General features: G+C 38.8%; 1 protein-coding gene across 1 annotated transcript in view; it reads right to left on the bottom strand.

Annotated features, from left to right (window-relative positions):
• Positions 1-23,329, bottom strand: part of NT5C2 (5'-nucleotidase, cytosolic II) — an 85,356-nt gene that overhangs the window by 39,902 nt on the left and 22,125 nt on the right. Inside the window, exon 3 of the mRNA XM_006879969.1 lies at positions 2,429-2,502. Within this exon, the coding sequence (XP_006880031.1) occupies positions 2,429-2,502 (74 nt within the window). The remainder of the gene's footprint in view (positions 1-2,428; positions 2,503-23,329) is intronic.

Below are 23,329 nucleotides of genomic sequence, written 5' to 3'. Positions count from 1 at the left end.
CATACATTTGTATACTAGTGAAAGGGTAAATGCACTATCATGGTTAAATAAAATGGAGCCTCTGATGAGAAATTACAGATATTTATGTATGTATATCCTAGATCCTACTGTAATTTTTCTAAAAAGCTGAAATACAAATTCTAGTAATTTTCAGAACATGTAACATATTCCAAAACATCAAAAAATAAAGTTACCTTTCTGAGACATCATTTACACAAAAGGTCCGTCATAGCATTAAACTAACTCAAATGAATAAATATATTCTCCCATCAAACAGTCTCCAAGCTTGCCTATAAGTATCTAACTCTGACCTCAACTTGCCTTGTAGTTCTCCTCTCTATTATTCATAATCCCTCCCCTTCTCTTGGTATCTCCCTTATTTTTCTCTAACTTGAAGGTACCAGACTACTCAAGGGATAATACGCAAATTTAATCAGCCCCAATTAACAACATAAGTTACTGACAAAACTGTTCACAACTGGCTATTAAAATTGTTGTATATTTTTTACAATAAAGTATTTTCTTTTAAAAACCATTTTTAAAAAATGGTACGTGAGAAAAATCACTGAACCCAAAAGCTAATTTTTGAAAAGAGATCAATATAAGTGACAGAACTTCTTGTTGAACTGAGAAGATAAAAAATAGACATAAGTTACCAATATCAGGAATAAAAAGGGCTATCACTATAGGTCTATAGAGATCAAAAGGATTAGAATGTCATACACTTATGTTAATAAATTCAAGAGCTTAGATTAAATAAGAAGAAATTAAATTTCTGGCGAGCTTCTGAGTAGTACAAACAGCACAAATGTTCACCAAAAGGGTGACACTTCAGAATAAAAGCCTGCTGATTCGTTCCCTACAAACCAGCCCCAGATCACAGCTCTACCCTGAAACACCTGGGCCACCAGGAGCCAGAGTTGACTAACTGGCAACTGAGAGTTCTTTCTGATGAAGAGTTTAAGTACTTCTAGGTTGGTTTGGTTGCTTCTTTAAATAATCACAAGTTATTCAGAATCAAGTGGATACTAGTCTGAAAACCAGGTGTGAATATAAAGTCAATAAGCCTGTTTTTTCTATGTGCTCTGAAAAGTGATGGCTGTTGGAATAAGGTATATAACCTCCAGAAGACGACTTCAAAGACCTCCTCCCTTTTGTGTGCTCAAGTCCCGGTTGGTTTGTTTAAAAAGGGGGAGAGGGAAGGTAGGTGGGACTCATTACTTTAAATAATGACCTCATTCTACACTGTTGTTGCTGGAAATGGTAATTTAAACCTAAGACTATATACTCAATGGCATAATGTATAATCAGTTAGGTCGCTAGTCTAAAGTTCTGCAGACTGAATCCACCTACTGCTCCATGGGAAAATGACAGGCATTCTCCTACCATAAAAACTTAAAGCCTCAGAAACCAGATGGAGGGCCTTGAGTTGGACTCATAAAGGAGTAAGTTTTGTTCTGTGCTAGTATATATACACATATATTCACCACCCATCTATTAGTTTGTCATACTACAGGTTGCTATGATGTTGGAAATTATGCAGTATCGGGTATTTCAAATATGAGCAGCGTCATCTACGGTGGAGAGATTTCAGTGGAACTTCCAGACCAAGATATAGAAGGAAGAAAAGCCTGGTAATTTAGCCAATGACAATCTTCCAGATAACAAAAGAGCTCTGTCTGACCTGTGTGTTTTTGGAACAGATACAAGGTGGACTCAAGCACTAGAAAACGATGCTGTGTTTGGTGAAGCAGAGGCCAAGGAAAGCAATTCAACCTTCATCCCACCGACTTCTTAAACTGAATGGCATTTTCACCAGACAGCAAATATTTTCATATAAACAATAAATTCTGAAAAGATGGTGCAACTAACTAAAACACTTTGATTCCTTCCCAGAGTCAAGAGACAGAAAGTGAGAAACAACACAGCGCTGGTGTTTTTACGACTTGGATCATGAACAAAGCTAACAATTCTAGTTTGTAAAAAGCCTTTAACGCGTTCTTATATAAGCAATCATTTCAATGAAAAGTGAATACAATTTCCATAATAACATTAAAAATTTTGGCGAATAATGTTTTACTTTGTGTCAGAGTGAGATATAAAATATCCTGAAGAAAAATTTACAAGAGTAAAAGCAAAAAAAAAATGCCCAGATAAATACACACATTAATCTTAAATGCCACTGTATCACTGTTACCATGGTCTCGAAAGTGAAATAAAGTAATATAGTATGTTCTATAGTTATCTGTACAAACTCATGAGCTAAACTGTAGGACAGCTGATGACTTACATATTTAAAATTCAAAGAAAGCGCCTTGAAAGTAAGTGCTTCGTCAGTAAATATCACTAAATCAGTAACTGTCTATTCAATTTCTACTGTGGACCTACTATGAGAGCAGCCACTAAGCAGTCAGAAATCATTACTTACCTGCAAGTGTGTAATCCATATCAAAACCGAAACACTTTATTTTTTCCATAGCCAAACTTCGGTTCACAAACACCCTGGAGAAAGCGGGGGGAAAAAAATTATTTATCAATTAACACTGGCACACACAAATGTTCTTAAGTGTAATGAAACCACTTGGTTATTATTGTAGATATTCTTATTAAGTATTAATATTAAAATGCATAATAAAAATTACTCAAGTTCCTCTTGGGAGCTTGGTAGCCGACTGGCAAGAAGCTGCACATAAATAGTCATATAGCAAATATATCTACTGAGTAACTACCATATGCCAGATAATGTGATATAACAGTAAGCAAAAGAGTTATCTTCTCTCTCAGACGTAATATTTTTAATAATTTCTGCCTTTGATAACTACAAAATTTGGCAAAAATCTTCAATTTGGTCCCTGTTGGCTTCAGTTGTTGGTGAGTATATATTGCGGGTTTTTTCTTTTTTTTTTTTTCTTCTTCTGTAATCTTTACTCATTATTCAACTTTCATATGCATAAGAAGCAATTGTAAATACCCTCGCTTAAATCAGGCATATCTTAATCTTTAAACTTAGGTACTTATTCTTTAAATTTTTGGAGAGGTCCTTGACAACAGATGTTTTTCTTTCATTCATTGTTGCCGTTTCTCCCCCATGCCCCAGCTCAATCTGCAATACACCCTTTGTACCAGACTGTTGTAGTATGTAAGTACCTATATTTGAATAACAGTTTTCTATTTAACAGGCCTTCCTTGTATATATCTGGATAGTATCCTATCACTTACAACACTGTATTTCAATATGGAACTTAAAATTATCTTTTCAATCATTAATGCACCACTATTCTTCCTTTTTTCAACCCTGGAATAGTACATTATCTGATTCAAAGTGACCAAAGTCAGTCCATCTGATCTCACCAATGCCCAGAATGCCAATGTTCATTCATTGTTTCATTTTTGACAGTTTCTGGTTTTCCTAACAGATCCGGGCCTAAACGTGCTCATGCTCACCAGTCTGACAGGAAATTTGGAAGACAGCTACCTGGTCAACTGACTGGAAGAGATCCGTATTTGTTCCCATTCCCCAAAACGGTGATCATACAGAATGTGGAAATATTTTAATAATATCATTAATATCACATGTAAGCAAAATATTGCTGAGGATCATCCCAAACCAACTAGAATATGCTGCACATTGAAAAAAAACTGCCAGAGTACAAAGTGGGTTTAAAAAAGGTTATGACACAGGGATATCACTGCTGATGTCAGGTGGATCCTAGTTGAAAGTAAAGACTACCAAAAAATGTCTCTTGGGCTTTACTGACTATACAAAGGTATCTGACTGTGTGGACCATAGTGAATTATGGTTAACACTGAGAAGAATGGGAATCCAAGGACACTTAGTTGTGCTCATGAGAAACCTATACTGAGACCAAAAGGTTGTTGTCCAGATAAAGGAACACTACATGGTTTAAAATCAGGAAGGGTGTGTATCACCCTTTCTCCGTATCTATTCAATCTGTATGGTAAGCAAATACCCGAAGAAGCTGGACTCTTAAGAGAAGGAACGTGGCATCAGAATCAGAAGACAACTCATCAAAAACCGGTGTATGACAGATGACACAAGTTTGACTTGAAATGCTATTGTAAAAGATCAAAGACTACATACAGCCTTCAAGATGGATTACATCTCAACATCAAGACAAAAATTCTCACCACTGGATCTACAGGCCACATCATGATAGCTAGAGAAAAGACTGAAACTGTCAACAATTTCATCTTACTTGGATCTATAATCAACACACTGGTACCAGCAGTCAGGAAATCAGTCAGAAGACATACCGCGTTGGGGAAATCTGCAGTCAGAAACTTCTCTAAATTACTGAGGAGCGAGGATGTCAGGAGCTAGTTTTAGGACACAGGTGTACTTGATTCAGGTCGTGGTTTTCTTCCCATGTACTCTCTATGCAGCTGAAAGCTGGACAATGAATAAAGTGGACAGAAAAAGAACTGATGTCTGAGTTGTGTGGTGTTGGTGAAGAATACTAAAGATCCCATGGACTGTCAGAAGTGCTCTCTGGAGTCAAGAATGGTGAAACTTCTTCTTACAGACCTTGGGCATATTGTCAGGAGAGGTTATTTCTTGCAGATCATGCTTGGAATAGTGGAGGGCTCACAAAAGAGAGGGAGAACCCCCCCCAATCAGATGGATTGACCGAGTGACTGCTACGATGGGCTTGAGTGTGTCAGAGACGGTGAAGACTGCACAGGACAGGACAGGGCTCAGATCTGTTGTTCATGGAATCTCTACGAATCATACGCAACTCGATGGCACCTAACAGCAACAACAAATCTTTGAAGAACTCAGCCTAGAAGAAAGATTGAAAAGTCAGTCAGTCCAGCAAGTCAGTAAGTGCTACAGAATGATGGGAGCAAAGCATTAGTCGTCTAGAGTTGTTTATGAGGAGACTGAGCTCAGTTTGAGCTGAATCTTCAACAATTAGTAGAACTTTTTCAGCAGGACAAAGCAAGAAAGGTTATCCTTTCAGAGGAACCAAGCAAGGTCATGGCTTACAGGGAATTACAAATACTTTATCGTGGCAGGAGCTGGGGAGTTTCAAGTTTTGTTTTGCTAAAAGGAGGTTTTCAAGAGGAGCAAGGGAAGAAAGGGATATGAGTTATAACTTTTTTTTTAAAGTTAATCAAGGATCAAAATCATGGAACGTAAAAAAGTTTAAACTCTCTACTTCAGGCAAGAACAAGTAATCAGATTGTTAAGGAGGAAATAAAATATCAAATTCAAATATCAAAAAGATTACCATGAAGACACTGGGAAAACTGAGTATAGCCTAGTCTGCTAAATCATCACTCTGACAGTGTTCTGGGGTAAATTTCAATCATTATTAAATTAAGTATATCCTTTTTACAGGATACGAAGTGTGGTAGCCAAACCTACAAATGGATCTTTATCCTCTTATTATCAAACTTTTCTTTGCTTGCCTTTCATGAGTGATGATGATAAATTAAAATAACACAGATTAGCAGATCTTAATCTCTATGCCTCAGAATCACAACCACCGTGGAAACTTGTTAGAAGAATGAAGCCTTCCCTGAACTTCTCCATAAATGGTCTAGGTCAAAAGAAGAATGAGGACACTGGGTGATGTGGGAGACTCCACACATTGTTAGGTGCCATGGATGCAAGGAGAAAATGTTAACTCTTCTCGGTGGTATTTATTTGGATATTTAAAGGCGCAATTTGGGTATCCACTACCCAGCAATCTGCTTACCACACTGTGGTGGTCTGTATGCTGTGGACACTGGAAGCTGCATCACCAGTATTTACAGCGCCAGCAGGATCACTACGCTGGGCAGGTTTTAGCAGAGCTTCCAGATTAAGATGAAAGGCCTAGTCACGTACTAAGTATCAACCAATGGAAAATTTATGGATGACAACAAAGTATTATCTAGTAAGAGTCCTGGAAAATTAGTCCCTTCAACTAGTCGGAAAGTGTTCAGATATAGTAACTATCAGACAGATGGCATAGACCAGACAGTGTTACACTCTGTTAGACAAAGGCCACCATGAGCTAGAGCCAACTCGATGGTAACCAACAACAAATCTGTATAAGCTTTATACTCTCCATAAAGACAGTGTTTGTTATTGCTATGTACCATCAAGTCAGAACCAACTCATAGATGACCCTGCACTGGGTTTTCAGAGGCTGTAAACTGCCTAAAATGAAACTGCCTCTTTTTCTCCCTCAGAGCAGCTGACAGATTCGAACTGCCCCTCAGAACAGCTGGCAGATTCAAACGGCCTGCCTTTGGACTGGCAGCACAATCCTTTACCACTAGGCCACCAGAGTTCCCTTATGAAGACAATGGAATAGGTTATTTATAAATAAGCACATAAAAAGCTAAATACTCCACTTGCTTACGTCGGGAAACAAATTAATCAAAGTAATCACTGTTTTGTTTTTTTATCTCAATAGAAAACATTTGCTCTCACCTCAAAACATACACAGTAATGAAGATAAACTTTCAAATGCTTGCTTAAATATATTTTAACCAAGGATTTAAAATTAACAGGTCCTTGAATTCAGAACTGTTAATCTCTCTTATTTCTCTGAAGAATTTGAAAATCATTTGCTCTCTCGGAATGCACTGTGCATAGCTGCTGTGCACATTACACCACTGTTAGGTGCCGCCGAGCCACCTGACTCAGAGCGGCCCTCTGTGCATTTGTTAGTGTTGTGAGGGGTCTTGAGTCAGCTGTGCCTCATAATGACCCTATGTACAAACAGAATGAAACGCTGTCCAATCCTCGTAATCCTCACAATCTCTGCTGTACTTAAACCCACTGTGACAGTCACTGTGCCAATCTATCCCACTGAAGGGCCTCCTCGCTTTCGCTGACTCTATTTTTCCAACACGTCCTTCTCCAGGGATGAGCTCGTCCTGATAACATGCCCAAAAGTATTTGAGATGAAGTCTTGAGATCCTCGTTTCTAAGGAACATTCTGGTTGCACTTCTAAGACAGATCATTTACTCAACTCTTAGTTCCTGAAAGGCATATTACACAAAATATTTATGCTTCTTCCTTTCCCTAAGAAAATCTGGTCTTTTGAAAACTTATTTTGTGTTAGTATGGATTGAACAGGGGAGAGTAACGGGCAGATGAAAGAAAAGAATCTAAAGAACACATGGCATCTACTCAACATTATTCTTTTTTTAAATACCCTATAGTCCAAGTGTATCACCTACCACTTCATCAGACTTCACTCAGCTTTTAAGTAAATCTATTTTACTATCACCTCTTTTCACAGTTACATAAATCCTTTTGCAAGCACAAGGATGAAAGATGCAGAGCAACAGTTCTCACTCTAGAAATGAAAGGTTACCACTGAAGCCTGGGCTTTTCAGCAGACTCAATGGGGTGAAGGGGCCAACCAGATCAAATCTCTGATGAATGGCCAAACAGCTGACACGGCTGACATGTTCTATGGCGTGGCAGGCAAGAATGAAATGGGGAAGATTGTTCTTCTTTGTGATGTAATTCAGGAGACAGCTACATAGAACCACATACTAAAAGAAATAGCTCTGATTCTAACAGAAGAAAGACACTAGCTGGTATCAGAAATAACTAAAATAATTAAGGGTACATAGAAGACCCAGTTTCTTGATTGGTCAGAAGATAAAATAATCCTGCATTGCCACAAAGATTTTTCAAGGACATAAAGATCACAGTTTATCTTTAGTAACTTAACTACAAACTCTTGAGAATTACAGATTTTAAGAAGAGGACATTTCCCTGTTTTTGTAGAAATAATGAGTGCTAAATATCTATCAAATTCCTCTTAAGTCACTTGAACTATTCAATCAACATATAGGCACAAATATCCCTAGATGCTGTGCTTCAAGGAAAGATAACACTTTACAGATATATCCCAAATCAGGAAATAATAGATTTTTCTATAAAGATCTCCTAACCAAGGTGGCTTTATCTTTTCACTTTAATTCCATAATCCCAGAAAAGCAATTCTCGAACCTGAAAAAGAAAATCACCACTCCTCTAATTTAGTTCTATTATGAGATTTATGAAACAAATTCCGCCACAAATTCTCATTTTCATTCCCTAAACTATGCTAGAAAACATCGAGGGAGGGGCACTGAAGGAAGGAATTCTAATGCATTGTGCAAACATCTAAAATGCATATGCAAAGCTAGAATGACAAAATGGGACAGCTGCATTACAGAGAACGGCAATAAGCCCAAACTACACATGCTAAGGTTTACAAAGATAACGAACCCCTCAATGTTCAAAGCATGCACTCACTTCAGCACAGAAATCAGAAGCATCACGTCTCCAAGATATAGAAACCAATCTGGCCAAGTTAATTATTCTTCACTGAGGTCATAAATGTAACTGACTCAAAACTCCATCATGCATTTAAACAAAAAAAGAGATCAGCTGCATAAGGGAATCAACAGTTTTTCTCCTGGTCCCAGGACATTTGCTGTACCTTTGTCGGTGTCAGTTTATTTGGGTCACTTTTCTAAATTATTAACCAATGGAATATATTCCTCCTTTATCTTCCAGAGCATGATGATACTTTTGAAATTAAATTTTGTTGTTTGCTTTCAAGTACAAAGTCACCACTCTCAAAAGTATGACTGAACCAAGCATCCAACCTTAATATACAAGCAGAAATTCCTACACACTAAGTCATTTACAAGACACAGATTAGAGCATTAACAAAAGAAATTCTAGGAGGGATTTGCACATGCGCATACACATATACACATAAACCCCACTGCCATTGAGACACAACACTATAAAACCAGGCAGACAAATGTAGCAGCGTTTATTATCACATCCCACTGCAGTAAGGCATGAAATATGAAAAAATTCTAACCACCTAAGTACAGACACTAGCCATAAAAACAAGACTATTAATATAATGGGCTTCAAGAGCAGGGATCTACTATTCTCATGTCCTTAAGGAAGAAAGAGCATGCAATCTATGAAATTGGAAACTTTTAAAGTAGCAAACTCAATGATTTTGAGATTTAACTCACAATTCAAAGCAGCATTACCTCATCTGTCACTGGTTGCCGTTTGCAAACTATGTGAATCACTTAATTCTTGAAGTCACATAACAAAAGTCTTCTCAAGGTCCCTAGTGTAATTTCTCTGTGTGTGATTCTGACCTAACTTCAAAGAGAGGATTTAATCTGAAGCAGGTCCCTCAACAGTACGTATCTTCTGAGACAGTGGTGGAGAAAACACCTCTGTGTCTAATTTAACTTGTCATTGGATATCACTGTCGCTCCACATAAATCCATTTGGAATAGAATTTCTTTGGCCATGGTGAACTTTATCCCTAACTCCTCCTCCCCTGGAGGAGTCACAATTTCCTGGCCAAGTGCCCAACAACAGTCACTGCAACAACAAATGAGAGACTAAGGACACAAGCAGAAAATCCTGGGCACTAGTTTATGGTAGAGGTCTGTGTAATTATCCACTCAAAACTAGCTACAACTCAGGAGAAGAAAAACTTCAAGTGCTTTTCACAGAGGCAAACAGATTAGGAACCAAGAGTTAGTGTCTATTTTTACTTACAGTGTGTGTCTATTTTTACTTATAGAAAACTGCTATAATAAGAATTTTTGTTGAAAATTTAATTTAGCACCTTACTCCCCCCCCCCAAACTATCTCCACTAGTCCACTGGGTGCTACACTATTAACCAAATGATCTCCTTTCTATTTCTGCTACTGGCACTCCCACTTCTCCACTCAAGGTTAAATTTCAGTTCTCTTTTCATTCTTTTATCTCCCTCAAATCCACACTCGGTCATCCCCGTGCCTTCACGTCCACTCCCCTGCATCTAAGAGAATCTCACACTGCACTCATACCACTAAGAAGCTGGCCAGTTTCTCATTCACTTTCCAGCATTCACCTGCTGTCTGCATTCCCCACACGCTCTCGATAAATTAATGGCTCTAATGTAGTGTTCTTCACAGTCCACAGACCAATGATGTGAATGTCTGTGAACACTTGCCACTGATCCGTTAAAAGATACACGCAGGAATTATGTTTAGAAACTTCATGGCAACTAAGCAGAGACATTTTCATATTTATTGAATGCAGTAATTAATAGTTTAGTCTTGTATCTTACACGTCTCTATTGTCCTGGTAATTCTACTTAAAGAAGGATCAATGTGAAACAGTGAAAAATTTTAAGAGCTGGCTCCTTATCATAAATAATTGGAGAAGTATTGTTCTAAAGTGCAGCTCCACTGTGTGACTTTCTTACTTAATAACCTGTGTTGTTATGTACTTGTTGAGTCAGAAGTGACCCACAGTTGACCCTCCAGTAGGTTTTCAGAGGCAATAAATTACAAGGGTAAAGACTGTCCATCTTTCTCCTGTAGAGCAGTTGGTGGATTCAAACCACACGTCTTTGGGTTGACAGTGTAACTATTTACCACTAAGCCATCAGGGCTTCCTATCCAGAGGTAGAAAAGGGAAATCAAGAAAGGGGAGCCAGGAGCACATCCTTTGGACCCAAGATCCCTGTGCTGAACTCCTCAGCCTAGGAGGCAGAGAGCTGTAACACCAGAGACATTAAGAGATGGTGGTGGTAGTGACAGAAGGAAAGCTGTGGGATAGGAGGACAGGAGGGTGGTGGGCTTCTCAGCCCATGGAATGAGAAAGCTGAGTGCCTTTGGCAAGGAAGAGCACTGGGAGTTAAGTGCCTTCAGGCATTTATAGGGGAGCTAGATTTGCTGACCCCCAGAGCTAGAGCTGAATGTCTTTAAATTGAGGCCTACTGGTGAAAGGGGCCCTTCACCAGCAGAGCTAAAAGTTTTATAACAAGGGCTGCAAGGCTGAGGGGCAGAGAGAGGCCTGCCTTTGGCTATGGCTGAAAACAGCTATCTTGATGGAAGAAATATATCAGAAATGTTCCTGACTCTGAATTGTAACCTGTTTCTTCCCTAGTAGGGAGTCCTGGTGGCCTAGTCCATAGGGAATCGTACTGCTAATCCAAGAGTGACGCCCCTCTGGCAGTTCAAATCCACCAGTGGTTTGACAGGAGAAAGATGGGCAATCTCCTCCTGTGAAAATGAAGAGATTAAGTTTCTCGGCCTCTGAAAACCCACGGAGGGGGCAGCTATGAGTTGAGAGAAACCTCCCTAAATAAAGTTCCTAACTCTGAGCATAGTCTGTGAGCTCTGTTGTGACCAACGCAACAAATTATCCAACCCCGAAGAAGAACAGGCAGTGCCCGCAGAGGGACAGCTGGTATCAGAACTGGTAAGAAGATGGGAAAGTGGAAGACCATCTGGCCTCACTGGACTCAGCCTGGGAAGATCCTGACAGTGATACTCTCCCTCTTATGAAGTAAACTTAGAGTGGAAGTCTTGGAACGGAGACTCAGAAGCGACACACTGAGCCCTCTCAGAAGCACAGAAGCGTGATGTGGGCCCTTGGATTATTTCCAGGACTGTGGAGAATGACACACATTCAAGGGGATGCAGTTGGCTGTCATCAACTCTGCCTGTCAAGAGATTTGGTTGCTATGCAACACGTACACTGCCCTTGTTTTCCAGGAGAGAGATTAAGTTTCTAGCAGGGCACTGATCTATAATTTCTTTCTATTCTGGTTATCATTCTGGTACACTCACTCACATTTTACAAATTTGGTTTGGTTCCAGTTTGGCCTTGTCGGCCATACGAGTGAGCCAGGAAGAAGCAGTGTAAATGAAGTCCTGATCAGAAGCCATGCGAAGGACTCGGGGAGTTTCTGCTAATGTCTACAGGGTTTCTTTTTTGCACTAATAAAAACATCCTAAAATTAGGTGGTGGTGGTGTTCACACATACATCTATGAATATACACACACACAAAAATCACTTCAAGGTATACTCGTTTTTCTTAAAACAGTATAGGTAGATTTATTAGAAAGTTACATCCCCAAAAGGATGGACCTCCTTTCTTGAAAGGAAATATGAAAAGGTGTTACAGTAATGAGGTACAAGTTATGTTGTTAGGTGCCACTGAGTCTAGTACGACCCATAGTGACCCTATGAACAACAGATGTGAACCCTATCCTATCCTGTGCCATCTTCACCCTTCCTGACATATTGTAGCCCATTTCAACAGTTACTGTGTCAATCCACATGGTCGAGGGTTGTCTTCTCCTTTACCAACCCTCTATCTTTCTGAGCATTGTGTCCCGCTCCATGGAACATGACTTAGTATGTATCTCAGTAACATGCTTGAAGTATGTGAGGTGAAGTCTCATCATCTTTGCCTCCAAAGGGCACTTTGGGTCCACCCTCTCCAAGATATATTTGTTTGCTCTTTTGGCTGTCCATGGGATGTTCAGTGTTCTTCTCTAACTCCATAGCTCAAAGGCATCAATTCCTCTTCAGTCATCCTTATGCACTGTCTAGCTCTCAGATGCACAGCACGTCATCGGGAAGACGATGGCCTCCATCAGACACATCTTTGTCCTCAAACTGACAACACTTCTCTCCAATGATGTGGAGAGGTCCCCAACTGCAGACTTTCTCACTGCAATACTTATTTCCTGACTGCTGGTACCAAGGGTGTTAACTGTAGATCCAAGTAAGATGAAGTTGTTGACATTTTCAAAGAATCTTTGTCTTCTTGACAATAAGATGCAATCCATAGTGAAGGCTGTATTCTTTGATCCTCTGCGACAAGTGTTTCAAGTCTTCCTCACTTTCAGCAAGCAAGGAGATTGTGTCATCTGCATAACGCAGGTTATTGCAATCCTGATGCAACATTCCTCTTCATAGAGTCCAGCTTCTCGAATAATTTGCTTAACATACAGATTGAATTAATCAGCATAGAGATTAATTAACAATCAATTGTGTGCCAGAAACCTCTTGTTTAATCCAATTAGGATCCAATGATCAGGCCTTTGTGTTTAAAAGTTTGTTGGGGCCTCTTGCTCGGAGCCTCTTGTTTGAAGCAGGTGGACTCTGGACAGTAGGTTGCTTTATTCATTTGTCAATCAGGTATAAGCTGTTAGGTCGTAGGGTAGCATACTAGTCAGGTACTTTTAAATGTCCACTTTAAAGGATGAATTTAATAGTATGCAAATTATATAAGGTAATCAAACACACATATAAACCTAATACCAAGAACTCCTTCAGTAAAAGTATGCTTCTTGTTATTATTTCTCCTAAGAGCCAGAACCAACTCCTAGAGGACCTCCAGAGGATTTTCAGAGGCAGGACATCTCATAGGAGAATGTCTAGCTTCCTCCCAGAAAGCACCTGGCAGATTCAAACCATGTATCTTTGGATTGCCGATACAACTCCTTACCATAAAACCATGAGAGCTACCTAAAAACATGTTCCTTCTTGTTGTCATGTGCCCTAGAGTTGGAACTAACTCACATCTGGTCCCTTCAGTGGGTTTTCAGAGGCAGTAAATCACAAAGGAGGACATTGCCCATCCTTCTCCCACAGGGCAGCTGGTGGTATTACAGCACAGATTCTTACCACTAGGCCACCAGAGTTCCCTAAAGTTTGCTTAGTGATCTAAAATACTGCAGATACAAATTTCTAATTTACAAAGTTAAGTTTTAAAATGGAAATTTCATGTGGAACATCATGGATATACAAATACAGTAAGAAATATTTTGGACTAAATTATAAATGCAAAAGTGGGAAAACAGCAAGCACAATTTTGTTTAAGTCACACAGTGACTTTTTTTAAAAAAAAGTTCCAGAGCTTTTCATTTTCCGCTATCATGGAGCCCATGAAGGCCTCCTGGGAGCAGGACTTCTAAACCACAAAGATAGCTGGGAGGTCGTGGTGCAAAGCCACTTTTGTTGGCTATAAACAAAGTCTCCGGAACCAGAGGGAACACACAGCTCTTCTTAAAATTGAGGGTGTTTATGCCTGAGATGAAACAGAATTCTATTTAGACAAGAGATGTACTTATGTTTACAAAGCAAAAAAATAATACAGTGACTCCTGGTGGCAAACCTCATAAAACCAGAGTAATCTGGGGAAAGGTAATGGGTGCCCATGGAAACAGTGGCATGGTTCAGGCCAAGTTTCGGGGCAACCTTCCTCCTAAGGCCATTGGACACCAAATCTGTGTAATGCAGTATCCCTTGAGGATTTAAACTTACTGAAAAGCAAACAAAGAAAATTATGGATTTGTTAAAAAAAGTTCTAGCCAGCAACTTCTTACTAGTTTGCCTTACCATTTTCTCAGAAGAACATCCTCAGGAGGGACATATTTTGTTTGCCAAATTGCGTGAAATGAACAGCTGCCTATGTTTTGAAAGTCTGACCTTAAACATACTATCATTTATAACATAAAACATTAATTAATGATTCTTAAATACTCAGTACATTAAAATTCCAGAGAAAAGTGAGCTTAAAGGCACAAACAGAACAAATTAAGATGTCATCACCTGTAACATTCACCTGTATTTCATACCATTTAGGAATGAGGGAGGTGCCCTGGGAAACAGTGATTAAAGAGTCCAGATGCCAATAAAAAGTTTGGAGGCTTGAACCAACCAGTTGCTCCACAGGAGAAAGATATGGCAATCTGCTTCTGTAAAGATTTACAGCCTTGGAGACCATACAAGAAAGTCCTCCCCTGTGTCACTAGTCTACTAGGAGCTGGAATTGAGTCAACGGCAGTGAGTTTGGTCTGGGAATTGGTTTTAAGAAAGGAAGGATGAGACATCTCATTCGAGTTTGATATTATATTCCATATAAAGTTAGACTATCAAAGAATTATACCCATAATATAAAGTAAAATCAACCTACAACAGAGTAGTAGTCCACAGTAATATCTAAGGCCTGCCACTGAATCAGGAGGTGAGGGTGTTGAACTTTCCCCTGAGAATCTGAACAAGCCAGCCACATAGCTTTGCCGACCGAATCTACACTACTAGTATGGTTGATAAGGTCCTCAGGTGACAGGCAAAAGCAAATCCTTTTAAGAGATACTCAACTGGTATATTGATAGATGCAGCATAATTTCACCGATGTTTCAGTGTGAAACATCCCCCATCAGTGTGGGGGGAAATATTATATTTGTTATCTAGTGCTGTTGTAAAAGATATACCACAGGTGGGTAGCATTAACAGAGAAATTTATTCTTTTACACTTTAGGAGGCAAGAAGACTAAATTCAGGGTTCCTCCTAAAAACATGCTCAGAGTATATCAGATGAAGTTTCACCATCCTTGTCTCTATAGAGCACTCTGGTTGCACTATTCTAAGACATAATTGTTACTTTGATAGGCCATGGGATATTCGGTACTCTTCTGCAACACCCCAACTCAAAGGCCTCATTATTCTTTTGTCATCCTTATTCACTGTCTCACTTTCAGATGCATAGCAAGTTAAGTGAAAAGAGCATGGCTTGGATCAGGAACATCTTAGTCTTAAACTGACATCATTGCTCTTTAACACTTTGGAGAGGTTCTTATCAGGAGACTTTCCCAGTGCAACACATCTTTTGATTTCTTCACAGCTGGTACTGAGGATATTGTGGATAAAAGTAAGATGAAATCACAGACAACTTCAATCTTTTCTCTACCTATCATGATGCTTCCTACTGGCCCAGTGCTGAGGACTTTTGTTTTTTGATGTTGAGATGGAGTCCGTACTAATGACTATAGTCTTTGATCTTCTTCAACAAGTATTTTAAGTCATCCTCAAATGCAGCATGCAAGGTTGTGTCATCTGCATAACCTAGGTTGTTGATGAGTCTTCCTCCAATCCTAATGATACCACACATTTTTCTTCATAAAGTCTATCTTCTTGAATTATTTGCTCAGCATATGGATTGGTGGTCTAGTGGGTAAGGAGTTGCTTTGCCAATACAAAGGCATGTGGTTCAAATCCACTGTCTGCTCTTTGGGAGAAAGATCTCAATTTCCTCCCCTGTGATTACAGCCATTGGAAAGTTGGCTCTGAATTGGTTCTGACTCAATGGCATCTTCGTAATGATAAAATATTAGAAGTATAGACGACAAGGCCTTTGAATTAGCAGTGCAACAGCCTACAGATTACCACTAGATGGCTACTGCTTTTGTTGTTAGGCACTGCTGAGTCAGAACAAACTTAACAGCTAACCCTCCAACGGTTTTTCAGAGGCCGTAAATTGAAAGGCAGATGATCCGTATTTCTCCCAGAGTAGTTGGTGGACTTGAACCACATGCCTCTGGGTTGCAGTGTAACTCCTTATCATTAAGCCAACAAGATCTCCCTAAAGGGCTATTAGATACATGGCTCCTAGACATATTAAAAGATGCTCATCATTAGATACCAGAGAGATGCAAACAAAACCACAATGAGACACCAATTCGTTACCACTAGGATGCCTAAGATTTTTTAAAATAACAAACATTAGCAAGGATGTAAGGAAATCAAAACCCTTATCTATTGCTGGCAGGAATGCAAAATGGTACAGCTGTTGTAGAAAACAGTGTGGCAGGTCAAAAAAAAACTAAAAACAGAATCACCATATGATCCAGCAATTCTCTTCCTAGGTACATACCCAAAAGACTTAAAAGCCGAGACTAAAAAAGAGACATGTACATCAATATTCACAATTAGCTAATAGGTATATAAACAACTTAAATGTTCTTCAACAGATTGATACACAAAATGTGGAACATGGAATATGAAATTATCAAATACAAACAGAATACAGTATATACATGTTCTAGAACAGATGAGTCTGAAGGTATTTTACTGAGCAAACAAAGCCAATCATAAAAAGATAAACATTATATAACCTCCCTTGTATTAAAAAACAAGAAAAGACAAATGTATACAGATAAAAAACTGTACGAGTGGTTACCAACGGCAAAGAGTTAACAGTGGTGGGAAATAGCACTTGGAGTTCCACAACTGATTATTGTAATTGCTGTTAATAAATAGAACATATGGAGGGAAGGGAAAAAATTAATTAAACATATGTAAAAAGCTAACAGGCAAAAGTTGTATGATTGATACATCACAATAATGAGAAGGGGGGGCGGGAGAGAGACTGCTTATGTTCAACCTAACATCTTGTGGGATTTGTTTCCTGCATTTGGATATTTCGGGTCATAGTTTTGAATAACATTCAAGTTAACTGACCTACACACAAGTTCTGGCTTTACCAAAACTTCTGTTTTACCTCCTAGTCCTAGCGTCTTAAAAGCTTGCAAGTAACCATCCATGGCAAAACACAACTGGTCTCTATTCACCTGGAGGAAAAGAGGAAAAGGGAAGAAGAACCTGGAGGAAAAGAGGAAAAGGGGAGAAGAACCAGGGGATAGCTAGGTGCCTACAAGAACAGCTGCTTCCTTTGCCGGAAGATCACAAGTGGACGGATGTGCCCAGTTACCAATACTGAACATTACTGAACAGCAATTCCAAGGAAGAATCCTGATCAGATAAAGTAGAGAACAGAATTTGAGAATCTCATAGACTGCAAATTTTCTCAGGTCATGGAAGATGGATGAGCCCCTGAAACAACTGCTTCGGGATAATCTTTAAACCTTAAAACAAAAATATGCCCTGAAATTTTCTTAAAACTAAACAATCATTTCAATTAACTAGTGCAAAAGGTCAGCTTTGAGCATTATGCTCATTTAAGAACTATTTCTATGAGATCAAAATGACAACAGAACTTTAATGGAAAGACCAGATAGGACCCTTAGGGGGAATGGCTTATGTTAATGAGGTAGGAACAACTCAGATAAGGAGGGTGAGGTTGGCTGCACAACTTGAACAGAATCAACGTCACTAGGTTGTACGCAGAGGAACTACTGGATTGCTGAAAATTTTCTCAACAACGAAATAAAAGTCACAATCCTTATTTTCACTTTTAGTGTAATATTTTTGAACCTTAATGTGAAAACTTCAAAATTCTAAAGGAGTCCATAAGTTGTCCAAAATAAATAAAACATTTTAAGTACCCCTGACTGTTCTCTTCATTTACTAATGACATTTAAGAGTAGGTGTAAAGTGAAACAACTCGGGTTTTATTATCATCAAATGTATGATTAGATAAAAATAAATTATAAAAGCAACCCTGAAATCACTTTAAAATTTCCCATAGAACAGAAGAACTAGAAAAAGAATGAGGAACTTTCAGAAAATAAAAAATACCATTTTACTGAATTTTATACTATTTTGTTTGAGGGATTTATGTCCTGTGTAGTCAAAGGGAATGGGTCTCTAAAGCTAGCCAGGTTTAATTATACTTGAAGGCTAGAAATAAGATAATTAGCAGCATGCAGTCATTAACTTAAATGTCACCTGTTTTTGTTGTTTATGTGCCGTGGAGTAGGCAACTCATAGTGACCCTATTTTTACAACAGCCCTAAACCAACTCTATCCTGTGCCAATCTTATTGTCTCTGACATACCTACCCCCATTTCTGCAGTCAGAGAACCTCTAACAATTCAGATGCTAAAGCGTAAGAGAAAATCATATAAAAACAATTAAAAAAAAACCGAACAGGACTATTTTCTATTACAAAGCAAAGAGGAATTTCTAAAAATTTGAAATTATTTTTCCCTTTAATGCCCAGAGAAACAAAAATCACATACTGCTTTTTACTCAATCATCCTCATCATTTTCTAAAGACACAAATTGATACTATGCTTTACATTTTAAACTTCACTAGTTTGTATGTAAAATTCTTTGTTAAGCCACCATGTTTCTGATCTTCATAAACTCTCTCTACTGAAAAACAAATTTAATAGTGCTTATATATCTTATTAAATTCCTATTAAGACTATCCCATCTATAATGCTGCTTTTTAAAACAGCAGTATTAACTATCGTAGTTATAAGTGAAATACTGTAAGCTCTAAACTCGATTTCTTTCTGTCTCTGCCTCTACCTCCACTCTGGCTCTGGCAGCACTGCTTATTAATAATCTTCATTCATGACTAGCATGACCTCTCTTGGCCGAGAAAGGAGGAGAGAAAATTATAACAAACTCACTTACCCTTCCTTAGACATTCTCAAAGATCCACTTCCTCTGGATGAGAATACAGGATCAACAAACAAGCTCCTCTGATCCTCTTGAGAACTGTACCTCATTTGTTAAAGCACAGAGAACTCGGGCCCTGAGAGGCCCAACAATTTTGGGCACAATGCCGAAGCCTAACCAGGCAATACCTCAGTGACCAGGATCTTCAGCTCTTAAAAATGGAGACCAAGAAAAAGAACGAATGGCCTGAACTGTTTAAGACTGCCCAGTTTAGGAAGGAGACAATCCAAATGGCAAGTTCCTGTAAAAGACAGGAATCGTTGCTGGCAAACACACAGAAAAAGCAAATTTACCCCCTAATGAGGCCCTTCCAACAGTTCTCAAACAATGTGAGTTTCAAAGCACCGAGCAATCCTCGCTGGCCGAAATAATTTTTTCGTTTACTCAGGGATGCAGGGAAAATCAACAGGATAAATAATTTTGTGTTTTAATTATCAGTTTAGTTATTTCCTCCCTTGAAAAAATAAACAATATGAAGTTACAAGAGAAGGAAGTATTTTTGTGCTGATCATATTACAGAAGAAACCTAAAGTATTTCCACACGGAGGTCTTTTTTCCCCCTTGACTTCATGAACTGCTTTTAAGGAAAACATCTGGGTTCAAAAACATTTTACTCAATCACTAGAAAAATTCTGCTTATGTCAAAAAAAAATTTAAGATCTCTGGTATATGCGGGATACATCCAGAACGTTCTAAAGGTTTATTTCAAATCTCTGAACAATTCGAGGTTTGAAAGAAAAACATCTGCAACATTCCTGCCTCCTGACCAACATAAATGCATAGGGATTATGCAACAGGGAAGAAATAAACAAGACGGCTGAAGTCTAGGGACAAGGAGATGGCAGATAAATCCTTGTAGTGGTGACTCAAAAAATACACTATGCATACATACCTTAAACACTGAATTAAAAAGCTGACTTTAAAAAACCTATCCCTTTAAATATTATATCTTACAGAAAGATTTCTATTCACTGAAGAGTTTTAAAACATTATTAAATATTCGGAGACGGGCAGCCGAGTGTGTCTTAAACTGTCCTGGTGAAGGTCGGTCTGCAAATTTCTAATTCATCACATACAATCCACCAAAATACCAAAAATTAAAAAGCCATCCCAAATAAAAATGTTATCTTTTTAGAACAAAATTATTAAGTATTATAAAAGCAATCCATTTTCATTTTATGTAGAAAATTAATATGAAGCAAGGAAACAGTATGGGGACCGGAATCAGAAAGAGCTAGATTTAAATGTCAGCTAATCTTTACAAAGGAGACCTTGTGGTACGGTCCATAACATACTGGCCTGCTAACGGCAAGATCAGCAGTTTGAATCAACCAGGTGCTCTGTGGGAGGAAGATGGGGAGTCTCCTCCCATAAAGATTTACAGCCTCAGAAACCTGCTGGAAGGTCATTGTGAGTTAAGAACCTAATCAACAGCAATGCATCTTCTCTCTGGCTCTGGCTTAGCCTGACCCTGCACCTGTTTCTAAAACCCACTACCATCCAGGTGATTGTCCTTCACAGGAACCCTACAGGATAGAGTAAAACTGCCCCATGGGGTTTCCAGAGTTTCTTTATAAAACTCTTTTCCTATAGAGCTGCTAGTGGGTTTGAACTGCAAACCTTTAGGTTAGCAGCCTAGTAAGTTAACCACTATGCTAACAAGGCCCATTCTTTGTAAGAGGGATATTAACTGGGCAGGGTTATTGTCTGTCACATGGAAGCACTCAAAGAACTCCAGTAGTCTGTGGCCAAGCACAAATGAAGATAGAATTGGTCAAGCCGTAACTGACCAATATAGCTATCTTTTGGGAAGTACTTTTTAAAAATCCAAATCTTAAATAGAAAAGATTTCCACTGTTTCAAACCAAACTAAGTACAAGAACATAACTGTATTTTTTTTAAATATAACTTTTTATTATTTATTTTAATGAAAGTTTACAAAGACTTTGGATTTCCATTCATTCATTATTGCACTTTTCTCCCTGCCCACGTCTCCCCCCAAGTTCGTTCTTCTCTTTGAAAAGTAAAAGAAAAATTCTTTTATTGTTATAGAGTCCCTCCCCCCTCCAAGTCCACTCCACTATGCAGCCTTCATTCTGGACTCCGATCATGACAATAATACCTAATCATACATCCCTTTTAAACAGTTCTTTCCCTCATCTGTTTCACTGCAGTATACATAATTTATCCCATCTTTCTCAGTCTCACCCCAACCCCCATGTCAGTCCCGTTTTACAACAGTGGCATTATGCAGTATTTTTCCTTTTGTGACTGACATATTTCACTCAGCATAATATCCTCCAGGGTCACCCATTTTGTTTATATTTCATGAATTCCTTGTTTTTCAATGCAGTGTAGTATACCATTGTGTGAATATACCACAGGTTCTCTATCCATTCATTTCTTGATGGGCACTTAGGTTGTTTCCAGCTCTTTGCTACTGTGAACAAAGCCGTGAAAAACATGGGTGTGCATATATCTGCTTGGGTGGCAGTTATGGTTTCTTTGGAGTATATTCCCAACAGTAGAACTGCTGGGTCAAATGGTATCTCTATTTGCAACTTTATGAGAAAGCGCCATACAGCCTTCCATAGTGATCACACCATTTTACACTCCCACCAACAGTGAATAAGGGTTCCAGTTTCTCCACAACCTAGTCAGCATTTGTTGTTTGCTGTTCTGTGAAATTTTGCTATTCTTACTGAGGTAAGACTTACAACTATATTTTTTTGAATGGTCTAATGCTTTAAACATTCACACATCATTCAACAAATCAATCCACACATTCAACACTCAAATCTTTGTGCCAGATCACTACCATTAATATAAAGACCATCGTGGCAGTCTCTGATTTTAAGGAGACCAAGTCTATTCACACAGTAATCCAGCAGTATGTAGTCAAAGTATTAGAAACATGCACAACAAAGAAGTGTATCTATTAGCCTCTGAGTCTTATTAGATAACAGAATGTTAATCCAAGTTGCTTTTTAAAAGCTGACATTGAACTGAGCACTGTATGTATTTACTCCTTCACTTAATAATATTCACGATTACATGTCTGGGGAGGAATTATTCCAATTTCATAGAAGACAAAGCAAAAACTCACAGAAGTCAAATACTATGATTCTACAGAAATTAAACAGAATCACTCAAAATCCTAACCCCTAGAGTTTGGCTCAAATTCACTGTTAAAAAGATTAGCGCGTGTTAATCAGGCTAAGGGGATAATAAGATGCAGCTCAGAGAGGATGGAGCATAGAATTGAAGGAAAGAGTAGCTCAAGATCAAAGTGGACTGACTGGTAAGGATCAGTATCCGAGTCTCAACTGCTATGTTAAAGAGCTTGGAATTTACCCTCCATCATGATCAGTGTGATGCCACAAAAGGCTGTTAATAAGCAGAGTAGTAACCTGTCTGTAAGAAGGGATTTGGAGAGGACAAGATGGAGGCAGAGAGACCTAACGGGAGTACTGCAGCGTCCACGGCAGTGACGGTGAGGGTCCAGACTTGTCAAGTCCAGCATGACTCATAGTGAGCCTATGAACGACAGATCTCAGCCTCGTCCCATCATGTGCCGTCTTTTATCATCTCAGATATTCTTGATCCCACTGCTGCAGCCACAGAGTCAGTATGTCTGGTTGAGAGTCTTCCTCTCTTTCACTGACCCTCCACCTTGCCAAGCTATTCGCTCTACAAGAAACAGCCTCTTCTAACAACATGCCCAAAGTATGTGAGATGAAGCTTTGCCATTCTTGCCTCCAAGGAGTACTCTGGTTGTATTTTCTCCAAGACATATCTGTTTGTTCTTTCAGCAGTCCATGGGATGATATTCAGTACTCTTCTCCAACACAGCTCAAAGGCATTGATCTCTCTTCTGTGATCTTTATTTGCTGTCCAGCTCTCAGATACATTGTTGTTGTTGTTAAGTGCTGTCGAGTCGACTCCAACTCAGAGAACCTATTATGCACAATTCTGAACCCTGCTCAATCTTGAGCTAATTTCATCATCTGACACACCTACCCCCATTATCCCAGAAAGCAATCATAACAGATTTTTAAAAAGACCATAGCTTGAATCAAGCACACCTGAGTCTTTAAGCTAACATTACTGCTCTTCAGGATTCTGGAGAGGGCCCTGACAGCAGACTTACCCAGTCAGTGCTATATATCTTTTGATTTCTTAATGGCTTGGTACCAAGTGCTTGTGAATCCAAGCAAGATGAAATCACTGACAACTTCAATGCTTTCTCCATCTATCATGATGTTGCCTACTGGCCCAGTAGTCAAGATCTTTGTTTTCTTGTTTCTTTGTTTCTTACTCATTTCA

Source organism: Elephantulus edwardii, unplaced genomic scaffold (genome assembly GCF_000299155.1).
Source record: "Elephantulus edwardii isolate Elephantulus edwardi_28Jun2011 unplaced genomic scaffold, EleEdw1.0 scaffold00006, whole genome shotgun sequence".
Lineage (NCBI taxonomy): Eukaryota > Metazoa > Chordata > Mammalia > Macroscelidea > Macroscelididae > Elephantulus > Elephantulus edwardii.
Note: the sequence above shows the minus strand (reverse complement) of the source record. Positions and strands in the feature narration are given on the sequence as shown.